This window comes from Podarcis bocagei (genome assembly GCF_964188305.1).
Source record: "Podarcis bocagei genome assembly, chromosome: 14".
In the NCBI taxonomy this organism is placed as follows: domain Eukaryota; kingdom Metazoa; phylum Chordata; class Lepidosauria; order Squamata; family Lacertidae; genus Podarcis; species Podarcis bocagei.
This window is the reverse complement of record NC_138139.1, coordinates 49,882,576-49,901,885: the sequence shown is the minus strand read 5'-3', so window position 1 is coordinate 49,901,885 and position 19,310 is coordinate 49,882,576. Positions and strand designations below refer to the sequence as shown.

Genomic DNA, 19,310 nt, shown 5'->3' with positions numbered 1-19,310 from the left:
TGCAAGAATTTTGCCGGCCGCAGCTAATACGGGATTTGAAGACACTCAAACTCAGGACGCGAAGGAGAAATGTGCTAAGAGGAAGGCACGCTTGGCAAATCCACACCATGATCAACTCCCACCTGGAAACCTGTGTCTCCACTGTGGAAGGACGTGAGGATCCAGAATTGGCCTCCACAATCACTTACGGACTCATTGTTAAAACCATACAGTGGTGCCTCGCAAGACGAAAAGAATCCGTTCTGTGATTCTCTTCGTCTAGCGGTTTTTTCGTCTTGCGAAGCAAGCCCATTGAAGGATTAGCGGATTAGCGCTATTAGCGGCTTATCTGCTGATCGGATCAGCTGATAAGCGGCTTAGAAAAAGGGGGGGAAGGGGGAAAAACCAGCAGGAACTCGCAAGACATTGTCCATAGGAAGCAAGCCCATAGGAAATTCGTTTTGCAAAGCACCTCCAAAACGGAAAACTCTTTTGTCTAGCGAGTTTTCCGTCTTGCGAGGCATTCGTCTTGCGGGGCACCACTGTATTTATGGAAGACAATCTTACTTGGCTACGAGGGATTGCCAGAGAAGAAGAGTCACTGAGAGACAATAAGGGTTGATAGTTGGTGGGTGGAGGGTGTTGGGCTGACGACAGGAGCGAGCCAGCAGTAAATCACACTGTACAAGTTGGAGTTGATTCTTTATTAGAAAAAACACGATCTGCAAAGGAGTGTCAGGCCTAATGAGCAGAGCAACTCATCTCCGGTAGGTCTTGCCCCCATGAAGCAGTTTCTGAGACTGAAGATCTCTGCCTCCCCACAGCTGCCTAAGCCCCTCCTCTCCAGGGCTTTCTCCAAGCAATCTGAGACTGTGCCTGTGTAACCCTAAGTTCTCTTCTGCCCTTTTCATGCCTCTACTGGTTCTGGGAGGCAAGTGGGGAGGGGAGCTTGTCGCATGAAAGGGAGGCACCCAGGACTCTTCAGCAGCCTGACTCATCTCTGCCTCTTGGTCTCTCTCCTCTCCTGCTTCAGCTTCTGCCTCTGAGTCTGAACTGCTCTCTGCCACAGACTCCTCCCGCTCACTTCGCCCTGTTGCCTCTTCAGCTTCTGACACCTCCTCTTTCCAGTCTTCTCCCTCTGACCACTCACTGAAGTCCTCCCCCCCTCCCCAGGCTCTCAGCCTTCTTCCCTTGGGGGTTCCCCAGCTGGTTCCTCCCACCATTCCTCTGCGTCCAACCCCTCTGTGACAGCCCAAGGTCTTCCCCAGTCAACCTCCTGCTCCTGCCTCTTCTCGCAAGCCCTGGGCTGCTGCCACGACCCTCCGCCGGGAGAAGCGGCCTCAGGGCTGCACTGGAGGGGCATTGCACACTTTGGCTGCACATGCAATGCAACTACAATGCACCCCCGACACCACCACAACGCCCGCCCACCCCGCCTCTGCACAGCCTCCCGGTTTCCGCAGCCGCCAGAGGTGGGGAAAGGTTGTCTTCAGAAACAACGAGACCAGGATGTTTGGAAAGAGAGAGAGAGACAGGTGGGGAACTTCAGGACCAGGGGCCAAATGTGGCCCTTTGAACCTTGCTCTCCAGCCCTTGGACCCTCCACAGACCACATGCCCCTGTCGAGACCCACAGAAACCCTGCTCTGAGCCCTCCCTGAGGACTTCTGCCTGGGCTGTACTAACGGCTCCTTGAATGCTGGGATGGAGAGAGCTGAGCCAGTAGAATTTTGTGTGTGGCTGGAATCCAGTCTATGGGTGCAAAGGTACCGTATTTTTCCATGTATAACATGCCCCCTTGTATAAGACAGCCTCTATTTTTTGGGACTCCAAATTGAGAAAATGGGGGGAGATTGCCCAGAGTTGTTCAGCTTTTTTGGGGAGGGGGGAGAGATTGCCCAGAGATGTTGAGCTTTTTTGAGGGGAGATTGCCAATAGTTTTTTAGTTTCTTTAAAGGAGGATTGTCCACAGTTGCTGAGTTTATCTTCAGAGGGGAGTGCCCAGACGCGTTGAGCTTTTTTGGGGGGTTGCCGAAAATCGCTCACCCACAGCATCACCACAGCCAACCGCACAATCGCAAACACATCAACGAACCCCCCAAACGCCTGCACGCTCGCCAGAGGACATCGCCAATAGCACGCCAATAGCCAGTAGACCTTGCCACACCAACCAACCATCCACAAAAACAGCACTGACAATCTCCAGCTTGTGGCAGCCACCAATCGCCTGTCCCACCTCTCCACTATCCTAGTATAAGACGCCCCTGATTTTTTTTGCAAGATTTCTTAATAAAATAAGCTCGTCTTATAGACGGAAAACTAGTGTATGCTGCTATCTGCTGCTCTGCCCCCTTTTGCCTCTGGCCCCCGACTGCCTCAGCATGCGGCCCCCAGAAGGTTCATCACAAGGGAATGGGCCCTTGTGCTGAGAAAGTCCCTTCACCCCACAGATGCAAAAAACCCAAGACAGACAACTGCTAATGCCCGAGACCACCCACACCGTCCCCCTTAAGACTCACTGTCTTCCAAGCAGAACCCGTTCCCCACTTAGCACCTCTCCTGATTCTAAACTCCACCCAGAGGGCAGGAGCTAAAGGGTTGCTGGGCCACCTCCATCACCCAGGTACCTCAGCCACTGTCTCCCCCCCCCCAAGGTGTTCATTTATTCAAAATGAACAAATCTTGCTCTTCAGACACACAAAGGCTCCCAGGGCAGCTTGCAAACGTCACTGACCAGAAGAGAGTCCCTGCCCTCCATGATTACACTCAAAAAGACACAGCACTAAAGGAAAGGGAACTGCGAGGGAGGAGGAAAAGAAAAAAAAAGAAAACTCAAGTACTCTTTCTTAGTTACAGAATTTTTGGAACTGAAGGGCAGGGAGGAAGGGTGCCCAAGAAGTGGGTTGAACCTGAAGAAAGGAAGGTGTCCAGATAATTGGGGGAGGGGGAGACATTTTTCCTCTTCAGCCACAAGATGTCAGGGGCTGAGCAGAGGAGGAGGAGGAATGGTGGAGACCACCTGCCCATCCTGAGCCTTCCAGGGAGGAGGAGGAGGAGGAGGAAGAGAAAGACAGTATAGATTCACAGCAGCGGTTTGAGAGAGGGAGCAACTCAGAGGCAGATGAGGGGGAAAGCTGGGAAATCACGGGAGAGCCAGAGCAACACCGGGCTGACATGTTGTCATTAGAAAGCATCCCAGAGCCTCCGTCTCCCAGAACCCGGTGAGCCTTGAAAGTAGGAGAGCAAAGAGCTCAAAGACAGAGAAGAAGAAGAGTTTGGATTTGATATCCTGCCTTTCACTCCCTTTAAGGAGTCTCAAAGCGGCTAACATTCTCCTTTCCCTTCCTCCCCCACAACAAACACTCTGTGAGGTGAGTGGGGCTGAGAGACTTCAGAGAAGTGTGACTAGCCCAAGGTCACCCAGCATGTGGAGGAGCGGGGAATCGAACCCTGTACACCAGATTATGAGTCCACCGCTCACAGAGGGCACATCACAGCACCCATAGAGGAGGTGATGATGATGACGAATGAGGAAGTGGGAGAGACGGAGGGTGGAGATTCACTCGGGACAACAACATTATCCAAGAGGCCGGGTTCTATAGCCTCTCTCTGTAAAGACTGAAATAAAAAAGGACTGTAAGAAACTTTTCCTTGTCTTTACACTTTCCTGGGAAACCAGCCAAGAGCCGCGGACACAACTTGAGGCTCCATTCGGAACACTTTAGCTCCAGGACAAATCAGAAGCTCCAGTCCAGGCACCCCCAAACTCGGCCCTCGTTTTGGGACTACAACTCCCATCATCCCTAACAGGATCAGTGGTCAGGGATGATGGGAACTGTAGTCCCAAAACATCTGGAGGGCTGGATTTGGGGTGCCTGCTCCAGGCAAACTAAACACCACCCCCTAGCCTTGCGCCAAAGCCTCATTCAGAATCCCAGCCTCCGGATCTGGGCCGTTACCCCCCCTCCCCTGTACAGCCACAGGCTCCGCCTCCAGGGGGCAAGTAAATACACATTAGCTCCACCCACCCCTTTAAGCACCACCCCAGCCTCCCGCTTGGCCCCGCCCCCACCACAACTCACTCTGTCGATGGCACTGGGGGGCGTGTTCCCCGCCAAGCTGTCTCGCAAGTAGTCGCCGGCTCTGTCACACTGGCCCAAGCTGCAGTCGAGCTTGCCCATCAGCACCCGCGCAGCCTTGAAGGTATGCAGCGCCGCGCGAGGAAGAGGATTCCTGCAGCGCAGAAAGGAGAAGCAGGATGAATTGCCAACCTATCATTTCAGGGGAGGGGCGAAACTGCCCGCCCCCCCATATCAGCAGAGTTCTGTGTGGGCTGAAGAGCTCTGGGAAAGCTGCAAGGTCTGCCTTTGGCCACAGAATCCAGTTTCCTTTAAATAATAATAATAATAAAGGCTCAGGGTTTGTTTGCTTAAATTCAAGTTCCTAGCCCCTATGACTGTGGAGCAATGCATTCTGAAAATGACTGGAATGAGAGAAGTTAGCTGAGCCAGCTCTAAGACGGAGCTTAAGAACGTCAGAGCAGCAACCAGTACTCAGAGGTAGACTTCCCCTGAACTTGGAGGTTCTCTATAGCCAACAGAGGCGTCACAGAGGGTTGCAAAACCCAGCTTTGCACAATTTTGATTCTTCTTCGTTTGTTTTAGGAGGAGACGACACTCAGCCCCCTGCCAATGTCGCTGAGCGGCCTGGCTGCCATTACACTCCTTACAAGCTCCTTGCAGGATTTTGCTGTCTTGGGCCAGTCTGGCATAGTGGTTAGGGTGTCAGGCTGGGGACTGGGAGACCAGGGTTCAAATCCCCACTTGGCCACAGTTTAAGAAGGATGTTGACAAGCCGGAACGTGCGCGGAGGAGGGCAACCAAGATGACAGAGGGTCTGGAAACCAAGCCTTGCGGTTGAGGGAGTTGGGTATGTTTAGCCTGGAAAAGAGGAGACTTGAGAGGAAATATGATAGCCATCTCCAAATATCTCAAGGGCTGTCACATGGAAGAGGAAGCAAGCTTGTTTTCTCCTGCTCCAGAGGGTAGGATCTGAACCAATGGATTCAAGTTCCAAGGAAGGAGATCCTGACTAAACATCAGGAAGAACTTTCTGACAGTAAGACCTGTTTCCCTTGGGAGACTGTGGACTCTCCTTCCTTGAAGGTTTTAAAGCAGAGGTTGGACAGCCATCTGTCATGGATGCTTTAGTCGAGATTCCTGCATTGCAGGGGGTGGGACTAGATGACCCTCAGGGGTCCCTTGCAACTCTCTCTATGATTGTATGATGCTGACCTGGTCTCCCTCTCTCTCTCATAGGGGAGCTACCTCACAGGGGTTGTTGTTAGGACAAAACGGGGACAGGGAGACCTCAGAGCCACCCTACGCTCCACGGAGAAAAAGGTAGGATATAAACAACAACAACACGTTAATATTTTTCCCCACCCCACTTACTCAGAGGCCTGGAGGGCCCTTGGCATCGATTCCACCAGTGGGTACAGGCGCTCCACAGCCTCGTCATCCCCTTGCAGCCCGTGGATCGCCATGGCAACCACAGATGCCCACCAGTGGGCAATGGGATCGGTGCCTAGAGGAGGGAGAGGGACATGGCGTCAGGCGGATCCTGCCCAAAACACTGAACCTCTTATGGCAAGGTGGGGGGTGGGGGCTCAGAGGGCCAGATCCTTAGCTTTCCCCTCAACCCCTTGGACCAGAGGGGCGGAGATACCCAGCTGCCAATCACCTGACAAGTCCATGGGATCAGGCGACCCAATTATCCTTTGCTGCGTGGCTTGAACTCCCAACAAAGATTCGGTGTGATGTAACATTGAGGCCACATTCACACCATGCATTTAAAACGCTACGATTCCACTTTAAAAAAGAATCCTGGGAGTTGTAGTTTGTTAAGGGTGCTGAAAGTCACTAGGAGGTCCCTATTTCCTTCCCAGAGCTACGGTTCCCAACTCCCTGGAAAGAAGGATTGATTGATTAAGCCAGCCTGGGAATCGTAGCTCTCAGATGGGAAAGAGGGGGTCCTCTTAGCATCTCTCGGCACTCTTAGCAAACTACATCCCCCAGGATTCTTTGCAGGGGTGCAATGACTGTTTAAAGCAGTATCACAGTACTTTCAATGTATGGTATGAATGAAGCCTTAAACCACATTCAGTGTGTTTTATTTCTGCCCTGGCCAAATATTTAACTTCTGGTGAATTTGGAGGGGGTGGAATTAAAGTGGGGTACTTTTGAAAGCAGGGACGCGGGTGGCACTGTGGCTTAAACCACAGAGCCTAGGACTTGCTGATCAGAAGCTTGGCGGTTCGAATCCCCGCAATGGGGTGAGCTCCCGTTGCTCGGTCCCAGCTCCTGCCAACCTAGCAGTTCGAAAGCACGTCAAAGTGCAAGTAGATAAATAGGTACTGCTCCAGCAGGAAGGTAAAAGGCGTTTCCGTGTGCTGCTCTGGTTCGCCAGAAGCGACTTAGTCATTCTGGCCACATGACCCGGAAGCTGTACGCCGGCTCCCTTGGCCAATAAAGCAAGATGAGCGACACAACCCCAGAGTCAGCCACAACTGGACCTAATGGTCAGGGGTCCTTTTACCCTTTACCTACCTTACTTTTGCAAGCTTTGCTTACTGAATACTTAACTAGAATATGCACACTAAATTAGATCAGTCTCTGGAGCAGCAGTGGAAAACTCTAGCCCCACAGGTTCTGTCATCCTCCAGGTCTCACCATCTGGCACACAGCCCTCTCCCCAGGACATGCCCATTACTGGCCCCATTCACACCACACACTTTTTTGCCCAGCTGGAATGTGGCCTTTGATCCTGCCTCTTGATTGCCCAGATGTACAGAGAGAGGCGCTAAGTGTGTGTGTGTGTGTGTGTGTGTGTGTGTGTGTGTGTAGAAACAAGCCTGCTGCAAAAAATAAATAAATAAAATGCCTTCATTGCTCCGCCCACTTTAGCCTCTGGCCCCACCTACCACCTGCATGCAGCCCCAGGAAGGAAGAGCGGCCCTTGCTCTGGGAGAGGCTGCCCACCTGTGCCCTAAAGGTAAAGGTAAAGGGACCCCTGACCATTAGGTCCAGTCGTGACCGACTCTGGGGTTGCGGTGCTCATCTCGCTTTACTGGCCGAGGGAGCCGCCGTACAGCTTCCGGGTCATGTGGCCAGCAGGACTAAGCCGCTTCTGGCGAACCAGAGCAGCGCACGGAAACGGCGTTTACCTTCCCGCCAGAGCGGTGCCTATTTATCTACTTGCACTTTGACGTGCTTTCGAACTGCTAAGTTGGCAGGAGCAGGGACCGAGCAACGGGAGCTCACCCCGTCGTGGGGATTCGAACCGCCGGCTTTCTGATCAGCAAGTCCTAGGCTCTGTGGTTTAACCCATAGCGCCACCCGCATGCCCTAGGAAATCAGAAAATGTTCTGATGCAAATCGCCCACTGCAAAATGCCCTGATTTGCACAGAAAGACCATATCCCTGTCAACAGCAAAAGTGTCCTCCAGCCTCTATTTAACTGCATAAACCTCTGGTTTCCTTCTCCTCCCTGTCCCACAAGTCTCCAGTTCCCTTCCAGACCCATCCTGTCTGGGGAAACTCTTGACTTGTTGCTCCCCACCTGTGGCAGCATCCAGACTGGTGCTGAGGGACGGCGTTGGGCTGGGAACGGCATCTGCACAGCTGTTGAGGAAATGCAGGTACTCCAGAGCGTCGGAAAACTCCCTGCAGCCAAACAGAGGAAACCAGGATGAATTTTGGTATGAACGCTGGTGCCAGAGCTCCCGTTTCCAGCAATTTAACCTGGTTTGGGCTTCTAGCTGGGGAGGGGGCAGCCAGAAGGAAGTCCCCTCCCCAGTACCCCAATCCAGGGCTTCCAAGGGCCCAAAGCGAGACACAAAACTATTAATGCGATTGAATGACTTTTTTTTAAAAAAAAAGCATTAAATTGAAAGCTTGCCCAACCACCAAAGATCAGGACCAGACCCTCTCCAAGGCCCCATCTCAATCCAGTTTGGACCTTACACCAGACAAGTGTCTCCCATTTCCTCCAGAAACCCATTCACTCAAGTCCTGGCTGTGTGAATGGTGTGTCCAGTAGAATTCAGCCCTAAATATTCCTTTAGAGTCTGGGGCCTGTGTAATTCAGGAAGAAGGTGGGATCTTTCCTTGCACATTTTGCCCGCAAGAAGCTTTTGCATCACGATGCAGCATTGTCCCAGGGGCAGAAGAAAACTAAGTTCCCCTTGACATTTTTTGCAAATACCAATTCCATTTGAAATCAGCAGCACCACCCAGTTCTGGGGTTTCCCCAAACAAGAACAAACCCTTCAACACTGAGTTGCAAAACTGAACTCCCCAGATATTCTCTATCAAGGTCTCTTCCACCCACACATCTGCAAGCACCCACAGCCCCCTTCCCCTTGGGAAACCAGCTGCAAATGGCAGGAAGCAGGCAGGAACCCACTAGACCTCTGCTTAGTGGAAGATAAGGCTCTACAAGCCACAAGAACTATGTTCTCCCTCCCCTGTTGGAGGCAGTATGCTGGGAATCACAGCTGGGAAGAGGACTATTGCAGACCTCACCTATCGTTTCTCGGTGGGGATTATAAAACCTGTCGGCATGCCTTACGACCCAGCGGGAAATTACAGGTACAGCTGCCCTTAGGAAAGGGCTGTGGCTCAGGGCAGGAAAGGTTCTCGGTTCAATGGCTCGCATCTCTGGGATTGGGCTGGGAAAAGACCGAAACTCTTCAAAGCTGCTCCAAAGCTGCGGGCAAATACTGGGTGGTCCGATTCAGAATAAGGCAGCTCCCTGCGTTCCAAGGGGATAGGAAGGGATAAACTGGGAGCAAGTGAGGTGGGTGGGAATCCCCTCTCCAGGGCAGTTTGAAGGGGGATTGGGCCAAATCTGCAACAAGCAGAATCAGTACGAACGGCCTCAGTCCAGTATACCCGAAGGAGCGTCTCTACCTCCATCGTTCTGCCCGGACACTGAGGTCCAGTGCCGAAGGCCTTCTGGCGGTTCCCTCGCTATGAGAAGCCAAGTTACAGGGAACCAGGCAGAGGGCCTTCTCGGTGGTGGCACCCGCGCTGTGGAACACCCTCCCACCAGATGTCAAAGAGAGAGAAAACTACCAAACTTTTAGAAGACATCTGAAGGCAGCCCTGTTTAGGGAAGCTTTTAATGTTTAATAGGTTATTGTATTTTAGTGTTTTGTTGGAAGCCGCCCAGAGTGGCTGGGGAAACCCAGCCAGATGGGTGGGGTATAAATAATAAATTATTATTATTATTATTATTATTATTATTATTATTATTATTAAACACACCATTTAAATGTTCTCACTCAGCATCTATAAATTTGGGGGGTACCAGAACTGGTTGGAGCCAAGGCAAGAGAGAGCAACATGTACAGGGGCTTCAAGACCTGAAATCTGGTCCTCTCTTACCCCTCGTCGTGGCTGGCAGGCGCCTCACTCTCCAGCCTAGAGACACAGGAAAGGGCTTTCTCCAGCAAATGCTCACGGAACAGCTGGGTCACTTGAGCCAGGGGGTCAGCTGCGAAGGGGAGAGAAAGGGAAAGAACATCCTTTTCTGATGGGGTCGACGGTGTTCATCTGCCTCAGCTGCAACAAAACATGTCTCTCCCGTATCGGTCTCTACAGCCGCAGCAGGCGCTGTGACTCTCCAACAGCTTGACTTCATTCACAAAGGCGAACTCCTCCATCGTCTCCCGAGACAGAGGGATGCCAGCCAACCACCTGACAGCACACCACGAAATACCCTCTTGGTCCAATGGGGGGAACGAATAGATTGAAGGACAACCCTTTCCCATGAAGCCCTTGGCCAACATGGCGCCCCCTGGAAGTTGTTGGACTACAACTCCCATCAGGGCCTGGCAGCACAGCCAATGGTTAAGGGCTGATGGAGCTGGGGAGTCCATCTGGAAGGAACTGGAGACAGATTGTGAAGCAGGTGGATTACTATCGATCAGAACTACAATTCTGGCTAAGCAATCAATCTGTCTTCCTTATAGGGAACTCTGGGAGTTGTAGTTCTGCAAGAGGAATAGGAACCTCCTAACAACTCTCGGCACCCTTAAGAAACTACGGCTCCCAGGATTCTTTGCAGGAAACCTTGGCTGATTAAATGGCACTGCTTCAAATTTATGCTGCAGGTGGGTCATTGGGCATAGCTGAGATTCCCGCATTGCAGGGGTTGGACTAGATCACCCTCAAAGTCCTTTATGATTCCATGATTCCTGTCTATCAGGGGCCGCTGCCCATTTGATCCTCACAACGACCTTGTGAGGAAGGTTAGGCTGAGAGAAAGTCGCCCGTCAGCTTCTCAGCAAAGCAGGGATTTGAACCCAGGTTTCCCTGCTGCTCCCCAAGTCCAGGGCTCCACCCTCTCGCATCACACCAGCCGACTTCTCCATACCTGGATTACTGGTGGAGCTGTAGATGCTCTCCCGAGGGCAGCTCTTCACGGCCCAGTCTCCGTCCACGAAGAAACGGTGACCCACAGGATGGCAGAGCCACTGGAGGGCAGGCGGGACAGTCCCACTGTGGGACAGCAACACCTGCCGGGCGCTGCTGAGGAAGAAGCGCTGCGCCACAAGAGGGAAAGGAAAGCCAGTCAGGGAAGCCCTGGGGGGGACCCCAGCATTCTGTGCTTACCACTTGCAAGGTGGCCAGTGGCTACTTGCAAGCCTTGGTTTTTTAAAAAAAATATTCCCCCATAAAATTTATATGCCACTTGACTGTAAAAAAAACCAACAACCCTCAAAGTGGTTTGCGAAAAGAACAAAACAATAACATATTTTGAATATTTGCTGTACACTGCTTTGGGCACAGCTGGTTGTGGAAATGTGGCATCCAAGTAAATGCGCTCAATCAATATTTTGAGGCCCTTCTTCATGCGCCTCCTCTATGAGAAGTCAGGATGGTGGCAACACAAGAGAACAGGGCCTTTTCTGCAGTGGCTCCCTGTTTGTGGAAATCCTCTCCCTAGGGAGGTTCGCCTGGTACCTTCATTATATATTTTTAGTAGCCCGGCAAAAACGTTCCTTTTCAACCAGGCCTCTGGCTGATTAATATTCTACAGCCTTTTAAATGTGTCTGTTGTTTTGGTTTGCATTATTTGCTTGTGTTTTTATCTTGTATTTTATTCTGCGGACCGCCCTGATATCTTGCAATGAAGGACTGTATATAATAATAATAATAATAATAATAATAATAATAATAATAATAATGGGGCTTTTTTCAGCTGGAACTTGCTTGAACTCAATTCTGGCACCTCTCAGATTTGCACCATTGCCATTCAAAGAGAATGCAATAAGTTTTTTTCTTTTCTAGAAAAATAGCAACAACAACAACAATTTGGCCCTCCAGGTGCTGTTGGACTGCAATTCCCCTCACCCTCAGAAAGCAGGGTCAATGGGCAGCCATGATGGGAGTTTTGGTTTGGCGACATCTGGAGAGCCCAAAGTTCCCTACACCCGATGGCGAGCTTAGCCCAAATGGAAGAGCTGAGGTAATATCCTGCACCCCACATCGCATGGCCTTACCGCCAGGAAGTGACAACAGCGATGGAGGCTGGTCTTCACACGCAGCGCCGCTGCCACGTAGACCTCGGCCAGCGTCGCCACGGAGATGGTGTTGCCTGCGCACTCGGCCAGGTTCACAGCACTCAGCGCCATGTTGATTGCTGAGAGGTGACCAGCCACGTGCTTCCCTGTGGGAAGAGGAGGAGGCGAAACCCTTAGTCAAAGATCTTTACCAGGGGTAGGCAACCTAAGGCCCAGGGGCAGGATGCGGCCCAGTCACCTTTTCAATCCGGCCTGCAGATGGTCCGGGGACCAGCATGTTTTTACATGAGTAGAATGTGTCCTTTTATTTAAAATGCATCCCTGGGTTATTTGTGGGGCACAGGAATTCGTTCATTTCCCCCCAAAAAATAGTCCGGCCCACCACATGGTCTGAGGGACAGTGGACCGGCCCACAGCTAAAAAAGGTTGCTGACCCCTGGTTTAAACCAAGCATGGCCAGACTTGGCCCTCCAGCTGTTTTGGGACTTCAACTCCCATCATCCCCAGCTAACAGGACCAGTGGTCTGGGATGATGGGGACTGTCTGGCCATGCCTGGAACTTTAAGCCAAGGAGCCGTGGACCCAAAAAGGTTGAAGACCTCTGCTCGAAGCCTACCTGTCATGTGCAGCTGATGCAGTTTGTGGTACACCAGGGCCGCGTCGCAGGCGCTTTTCTGCACGTCAGCCTTGAGCTCCCGGTCGCGGAAGAAGCCGCCAGCCCTTCCCGCCAGCCAACGCCCCACCCAGAGCCGCTGAAGGACGTGGCGGATCAAGTTCCATAAAAGGCTGCAGGTCAGGTCGAGGTTGGAGGTCGGGAGTGGGCGGCTGAGGGCTTTCAAAGCCGTCCATAAGTTCTGGGAGGCCTGAGCAAAATCTCCCTGAAGAGGAAATGCGGGAGAGAATGGACAAGCCTTGTAAAGGATGGAGCACAAAGAGGCTATAAGGACATGGAGGAGCAGCTGCTTTGCATCTAGAAGGCCCCAGGGTGAGCAACTCGGTGTGCTGCCTGAGACAGGGTCTTCTTAGCAGTGGCTCCCAGTTTATGGACTGCCCTTCCCTGCTGAGGTGTGCCTGTCTCTCTTATCAACAACTTTGGACCAATTCACCTCTGAAACGGACTGATCTTCGGATGAACCTGCCTTGCCTCTGAACTTGGGACTTGAAAGCCCTGCTTAGCTTTGCTAAGTATAGAAGCAGATGTGTCACGCAGGATTAGTTTTGAGGATCTGATCGAGGACTTTGCAATTAGAAAAAGTAGGAGATAAATAAAGCGGAAGTATACAAAAACAAACATTATTTTCCATCTTACTGTAGGTTTCATTTCATTTTAAAAAATACCATTTTATTTTACTGTTTATTAGTGTTTATATTTTGAATTAGATAAAATATTTTGGTGCCCCCATATATATAAGTGCTTAGGGTCTCTAAAGGTCTTAATCCAGCCCTGAGCTTAGCCCAGACTTGGTCAGCCTTAGCTACAACCCATCATGGCAGCAACAACATTGCCGCAACCCGCCTGGTATAGCCTCGCGACCCGCCACTTCAAGACCTATGACCTAAAGCAGGGTTTCCCAAATTTGGGCTTCAATTCCCATCATGCTTAGCAAGCAGGACCAGTGGTCTGGGATGATGGGAATCATAGTCCAACCACAGCAGGAGACCCAAGTTTGGGAAACCTATGACCTAAGGGAACTAAGCTGAACAAGAGTCAACAGCAAGTCTGGCCAATGCCCCAGATTACTTGAACCTGTGTCCCCAGTGCCACAACCCTACCACAACCAACACTTCTTTACAGAATGGGCCTCCCATGGAAGTTCCGTCACAGGACCTTTGCTAGACAAGACAACGCAGGAAGCTAAAAACCATGAAAATCACAGATGCGCACACTCACCCGCGCCAAGTCGAGGTCTGCCTGCTTGCGGTGCCTCCAGAAAAGGATGGAAGCCTCTGAATGAGGGCGTGTGACGGGCTCACCATAAATGAACAGCCGGACAAAGGCTCCCAAAACAACCAGCATGTTGATCAGCCAGAAGACCAAGGTGGGGAGAAGCCACTGGAACCAGGCGATAGGGGTGTCTGTGGATGAAGACACGAGGCACTGCGGTTTAGGAATCCGTCTCTCTTCCTCACAACAGAGAACTCTGGGAATTGTAGCTCTGTGAGGGGAATAGGGGCTCCCTAACAACTCTCAGCACCTTCAACAAACTACAGCTCCCAAAATTCCTTGGGCGGAGCCATAGCTGTTTGAAGTGGTATCGCAGCGCTCCAAGCATTTCCTGTGAATGTGGCCAAACACACACACACACACACACACAGTTCATACTCTCCAACACTTCTCCGAAGAAAATAGAGGTGTCCCCTCCAAAATTTCTCCCATGGAAACAGGGACATCCAAAGGAAAAGTGAGGGACTCAGGTGGCACTATGGGTTAAACCACAGAGCCTAGGACTTGCCAATCAGAAGGTCGGCAGTTCAAATCCCCGCAACGGGGTGAGCTCCCGTTGTTCGGTCCCTGCTCCTGCCCACCTAGCAGTTCGAAAGCACGTCAAAGTGCAAGTAGATAAATAGGTACCGCTCTGGCAGGAAGGTAAATGGCGGCGTTTCCGTGCGCTGCTCTGGTTCGCCAGAAGCGGCTTAGTCATGCTGGCCACATGACCCAGAAGCTGTACGCTGGCTCCCTCAGCCAATAAAGCGAGATGAGCGCCACAACCCCAGAGTCGTCCGCGAGTGGACCTAACGGTCAGGGGTCCCTTTACCTTTACCTTTAAGGAAAAGTGGGATATTCTGGGATCAAATCAGAAACTGGGATGGCTTCTATAAAGCCAAGGACTGTTCCTGGAAAATAGGGACACTTGGTCTCCACATCCAGGCATCAAACAGAGAGTGCTTGCTCCAACAGGGCTGATTTGGAAGCCTAAATATGGCGCTGTAGGGGAAAGGAGACTGCAGGGTGTATAGAGAAGCCCCACAGGCCTGCGGGTTCTCACCCCCGGCGAAGACCCTGCCGCACACTCACCTGCGACCTCGTTCTGGCTCTTAATGGTGCGCCCGGAGTGGCTGGAGCCATCGATATCCGAAGGGCTGGCCGAGTGAGATCCCGCCAGGAGGGAGGAGAGGGGGTTGAAGGAGAGGCAGAGGAAGACGAAGGCGCACAGGGCCATGCGCGAGCGATCCAGCATCCCCAGGCTGCCTGGCGAGAGCGCCTGATGCTCTTGTTTCACCTGAAACAGCCACAGACAACAGCAGATGAGTTTGGGGGCAGCGTGGAGGGAGGACCAAGTTGCCCCCTTCTCAGCCAGGTGGATTCCAGCTGCTTTTAGAGCTAGATATTTTTGGAGTGTATATGCTAAATATTTTGAAATTTTGATACACAAGTAACTGTCAGATAGAGAAGCTATCTTTTTTTTATTTTAATCATTTCCCTCCCCCTTATAATCATAGAAGGAAGGAACCCTGAGGATCATGCAGTCCAACACATTGCAATGCAGGAATATGCAGCTGTCCCATGCAGTGATCAAGCCTGCAACCAATTCTTCATTTTGTTCTCTTTATGGAAAAAGGTGGTGAATGAAAGAGGGGTAGGAACACAGAAAATGATGGAAGGGGTCCCCTCGGGTTTCCAGGAACTGTGATAGTTCCTGTACAAAGACCCTAACACAACATTTTGCAACCCTAGTGCAAATATTTTGCAAAAATCAAGGTACTAGGAAGTGGGAAAAGCCCTGGAACAGCTGCTACCAATCAGAGGAAGCAATATTGGCTTAGATCAAGGGCATGCAGCTGATTCACAGAACTCATATCGAGATGGACTTATGGTATTTTGCATGATTCCGCTGAGGTGAAGCCCCAGCCCCCTGGTCTCTTCCCAGGCATTCCCCCTTCCACCGCCTCCTGCTCCCATTCGGGGTCACACCTTGATCTCCTCATAGAAGGGGCTGTCCGGCTCAGTGTCGCTCCCACTGGTGCTGCTGAGCGAGAGGGGGCTGCCGCTGCCGCGCAACGGGGAGCCTGCGTCCGACGGGGGTGGCGTCAGGGTGTCCACCAGCTTGATCCCTTCCTTCGAGTCCTGGGTGTTGCCACCACATGTGGCTACCAGGTCCTTCAGGGACTCTGCAGAAGTGGGACAGGCGGAAAGAGCAAAAGGAGAATCCATGGTCACCACAGAGAGAAAAGCGCTTCACCCAAAAGCAAGTTCAGCTCCGAGGGCCTTCTGGCGGTTTCCTCACTGCGAGAAGTGAGGTTACAGGGAACCAGGCACAGGGCCTTCTCAGTAGTGGCATCCACTCTGCGGAATGCCCTGCCACCAGATGTCAAGGAAATAAACAACTATCTGACTTTTAGAGGACATCTGAAGGCAGCTTTGTTTAGGAAAGTTTTTGATGTTTTATTGTGTTTTTATGTTTTGCTGGAAGCCGCCCAGAGTAGCTGGGGCAATCTAGTCATATGATAATAATAATAATATTTTTATTATTAAGTTCTGCTTCCACCCAAGAAACATCAATGATTCGGAAGGGGGCAGCTGTTTGCGTTTCCCCCCAGGGCAACCACGCTTTTGCTCCTTGCAACAGTCACAGAATCATGGAATTGCAGCGCTGGGTGGGATCCCCAAAGGTCCTCCATTCCAACCCCCTGCAATGCACAAATCACAGCAAAGAACCCCTGGCAGATGGCCACCCAACCTCTGTTTAAAAACCACCAATGAATGAGAGACCACCACCTGGGATCCTTGTATTGATAGGATCCAGCACATGTTCTGGGGGTCCCTCATATTTTTTTCCTTCCCTCCCCTCCAAAAGTCCAAACTTTTGCAGTTTCCAATCTGCAAAAGGGGCCAAAGGCTGCGAAACTCACTGTTGTTCTGGCTCGCCATTTTGAGGGCCATGTTCTCGGCCTTCAGCTTCTGGTTGGCCTGCTTCAGGAAGCGGATGTGGTCGATTGCTTTGCGCAAAATGGCCGACTTGTTCAGCTGCCAACGGACAGGAAAGGTTGGCATGGTTAGAGGGTGAGCGGAGGGAAATGACAGGCTCGGAGGGGTTCCTCTTTGACCTATCCTCTTCTCGGGAGGGAGGTTCTCCTGCGCAAGCCCTGTCGAGGCCAACAGGCGAGAGAATCTCCAAGCCACAAACTCTTTCCTGGGGCACCGCCAGAGAGCCACTTGCCATAGCAGCCAGAGCGGCAGAGGAGACATCTTTCCTTTCGGAAGCCCAAGCCTCAGAGACAGCTGCCCAAAATGGCAGCAGAATCATCCAAGCGAAGGAGAAACAGGCTGAGTGGGCAGGAACAGCAAACATTTTCATCAGTGCCAGATTTATGTATACGCTAAACGAGCCATAGCTTAGGGCCCCACTCTCTTGAGGGCCCCAAAAAAATTAAAGGGGAAAAAACTGGATGTACATTTCCAAAATGTAAGATAAAAAACAAATAAAATAAAACCTATGTACAGCAACAGTGTTTTGTGTTGTGTTGGCTCCTATGATGTAAGTCATGGGCCCCGCCTGCTAGCCTGCTCCCTAAAATATCACTGGTTTGCTCATTTCTGTATGTAGGGTGCCTTCATTTTGCATGGACTGTTATGTGCAAATGGCTTTAGATACCTATTAGGTCCATAAATTACCATATAGCATACATTCAAAACAAAAAACAGCAACAATTTGTTGTTGACAAAGGACAGCTGGACTTATTACCTTCAGTAGCTTAGGGCCTCGTCAAACCAAAAGCTGGCCCTGACGCCACCCAAAATGGCTGAACCTCCCCAATTAAGCTCCAGAACCAACAGAGAGCGAACCCTAGAGGTAAAGGATCCCTGGACAGTTAAGTCCAGTCAAAGGCGACTCTGGGATTGCAGCGCTCATCTCGCTTTCAGGCTGAGGGAGCCGACATTTGTCCACAGACAGCTTTCCGGGTCATGTGGCCAGCATGACTAAACCGCTTCTGGTGCAACGGAACACCGCGACAGAAACCAGAGCGCACAGAAACGCTGTTCACCTTTCCACCGGAGTGGTACTTATTTATCTACTTGCACGTTGTGCTTTTGAACTGCTAGGTTGGCAGGAGCTGGGACCAAGCAACAGGAGCTCAGCCCATCACGGAGATTCGAACCGCCGACCTTCCGATCGGCAGGCCCAAGAGGCTCAGTGGTTTAGACCACAGTGCCACCCGCTCACCTAGTGGAGGCAGGGACCATAGCTCAGTGGCATAACGCATGCTTAGCATCCAGAAGGTCGCAGGTTCAATCCCCCAGCATCTCCAAGAAGGGCTGGGAAAGAAACTCTGAGGAGTCACTGCCGGTCAGAGCAGACAATACTGAACTAGATGGACTGTATGGACTGACTCAATATATACTTACTTCCTCTAGTTTATATACCACTTGATTGCAGAAAACCTCAAAGCGGTTTATAAAGATATGAAGCCAAAAAATTACCGCTAAAAAATGACCGCCAAATTTTAAAACGCACAGAAAGTTAAAACTGCAATAGCACAGAGTACACTAAAACAAGTTAGAACTCCTACGAACTTTCTAGACATCTGGGTAGGCTTGTCTAAATAAGAATGTCCTCAGCAGGTGACAAAAATAATACTGGGAAGTTGCCTGCCTGGTATCAACAGCCAGAGAGTTGCAAAGTGTCGGTGTCGGCACATTAAACGAGTAAGTTCTTACAGGTGCGGTTACAGGTGTTATGGGCACCTGTGAAAGTGCCAATGGAAGACCCATAACCAAATTCAGAAAGAGGGGGTTAAGGCAGCTTCACAAAGCCTAAAACTAACCCCCCACTAGCAAAGGTAACGGCTAACAATACTAATATTTATATTTCAAAGAGATTAAAACAAAACCTTTCAAAGATGTTAAAAGCACTTGCTAAAAGCAGGCTTGTTTAACCAAGCTTACCCAGCTAAGAACGATGTTGGCATGTGTTTTAATTTGTCTTTAGCTCACCATCATTTTTTTTTAAATGTTGTAAACAGCCGTTTCTTAACTTCATAACTTTTGGAACCCACTTGGAGATTTATTATTTTTCTTACAGTCAAGTGGTATAGGTTGTGAACCACCTTGTGATCTTTGGATGAAGGGTTGTATACAAATCTAATAATAATAGTAATATATAAATTTTATGAAATAAATAGAAAGCCTGAGAGAATTATTTCTAAGCACATTTGCCCAAACGGTGCCAAACCAAAGCCACAAATATAGGTGCCCGGCGGGCTTCTCTAGGAAGAGACCCCCTCTACCAGGGGACAGCTGCGCACCCAAAATAAAGGTCCCCTGCAGGCGTACCTTGGCTTCCGACCCCACCACCAGGTCCTTGAGCTCGGAGATCTTGTCGTTGATGGAGGAGCGATACCGTTTCTCGATGGCGTTGTGGGCTGTGCGCTTTTCGCCCTTGCCGTGGCTTCCCAGCGGCTTCCCGGCAGTCAGGCGGTTGATGGGCAGCTTGTCTGTATCCATCATCAGAGGAACCGTTGCCAGGATGGTGCCCCCACTCATCAGTGTCTGCAAGGAAGGAGGAGCAGTCGCGGGGGGCGGGTCACTTCCTTTCCTTGAATCAGGCAAAGCCACTCCCCCAATACATTCTTCTTACTACTGTTTTTTATTATTTATTTATTCATACATACAAACATACAGTGGTGCCTCGCAAGACGAAATTAATTCGTTCTGCGAGTTTCTTCGTCTTGCGAATTTTTCGTCTTGCGAAGCACAGTCAAGTCGCAACTGCACCTCTTCAATCGGTTTTAAGAAAAAGGAA

The 19,310-nt window shown here is 50.9% G+C and overlaps 1 protein-coding gene across 2 annotated transcripts in view; it reads right to left on the bottom strand.

Moving 5' to 3' along the window:
• SREBF1 (sterol regulatory element binding transcription factor 1) overlaps positions 1-19,310 on the bottom strand; it is a 48,817-nt gene that overhangs the window by 7,093 nt on the left and 22,414 nt on the right. For both annotated transcript variants that reach the window (XM_081169402.1, XM_081169403.1), the window contains exons 5-16: positions 18,842-19,057; positions 16,420-16,534; positions 15,482-15,678; positions 14,585-14,789; positions 13,460-13,644; positions 12,185-12,446; positions 11,548-11,714; positions 10,419-10,587; positions 9,428-9,536; positions 7,599-7,702; positions 5,432-5,564; positions 4,061-4,211 (exon numbers count right to left, since the gene is read on the bottom strand). In XM_081169402.1, coding sequence (XP_081025528.1) covers positions 4,061-4,211; positions 5,432-5,564; positions 7,599-7,702; positions 9,428-9,536; positions 10,419-10,587; positions 11,548-11,714; positions 12,185-12,446; positions 13,460-13,644; positions 14,585-14,789; positions 15,482-15,678; positions 16,420-16,534; positions 18,842-19,057 — 2,013 coding nt within the window. The remainder of the gene's footprint in view (positions 1-4,060; positions 4,212-5,431; positions 5,565-7,598; positions 7,703-9,427; positions 9,537-10,418; positions 10,588-11,547; positions 11,715-12,184; positions 12,447-13,459; positions 13,645-14,584; positions 14,790-15,481; positions 15,679-16,419; positions 16,535-18,841; positions 19,058-19,310) is intronic.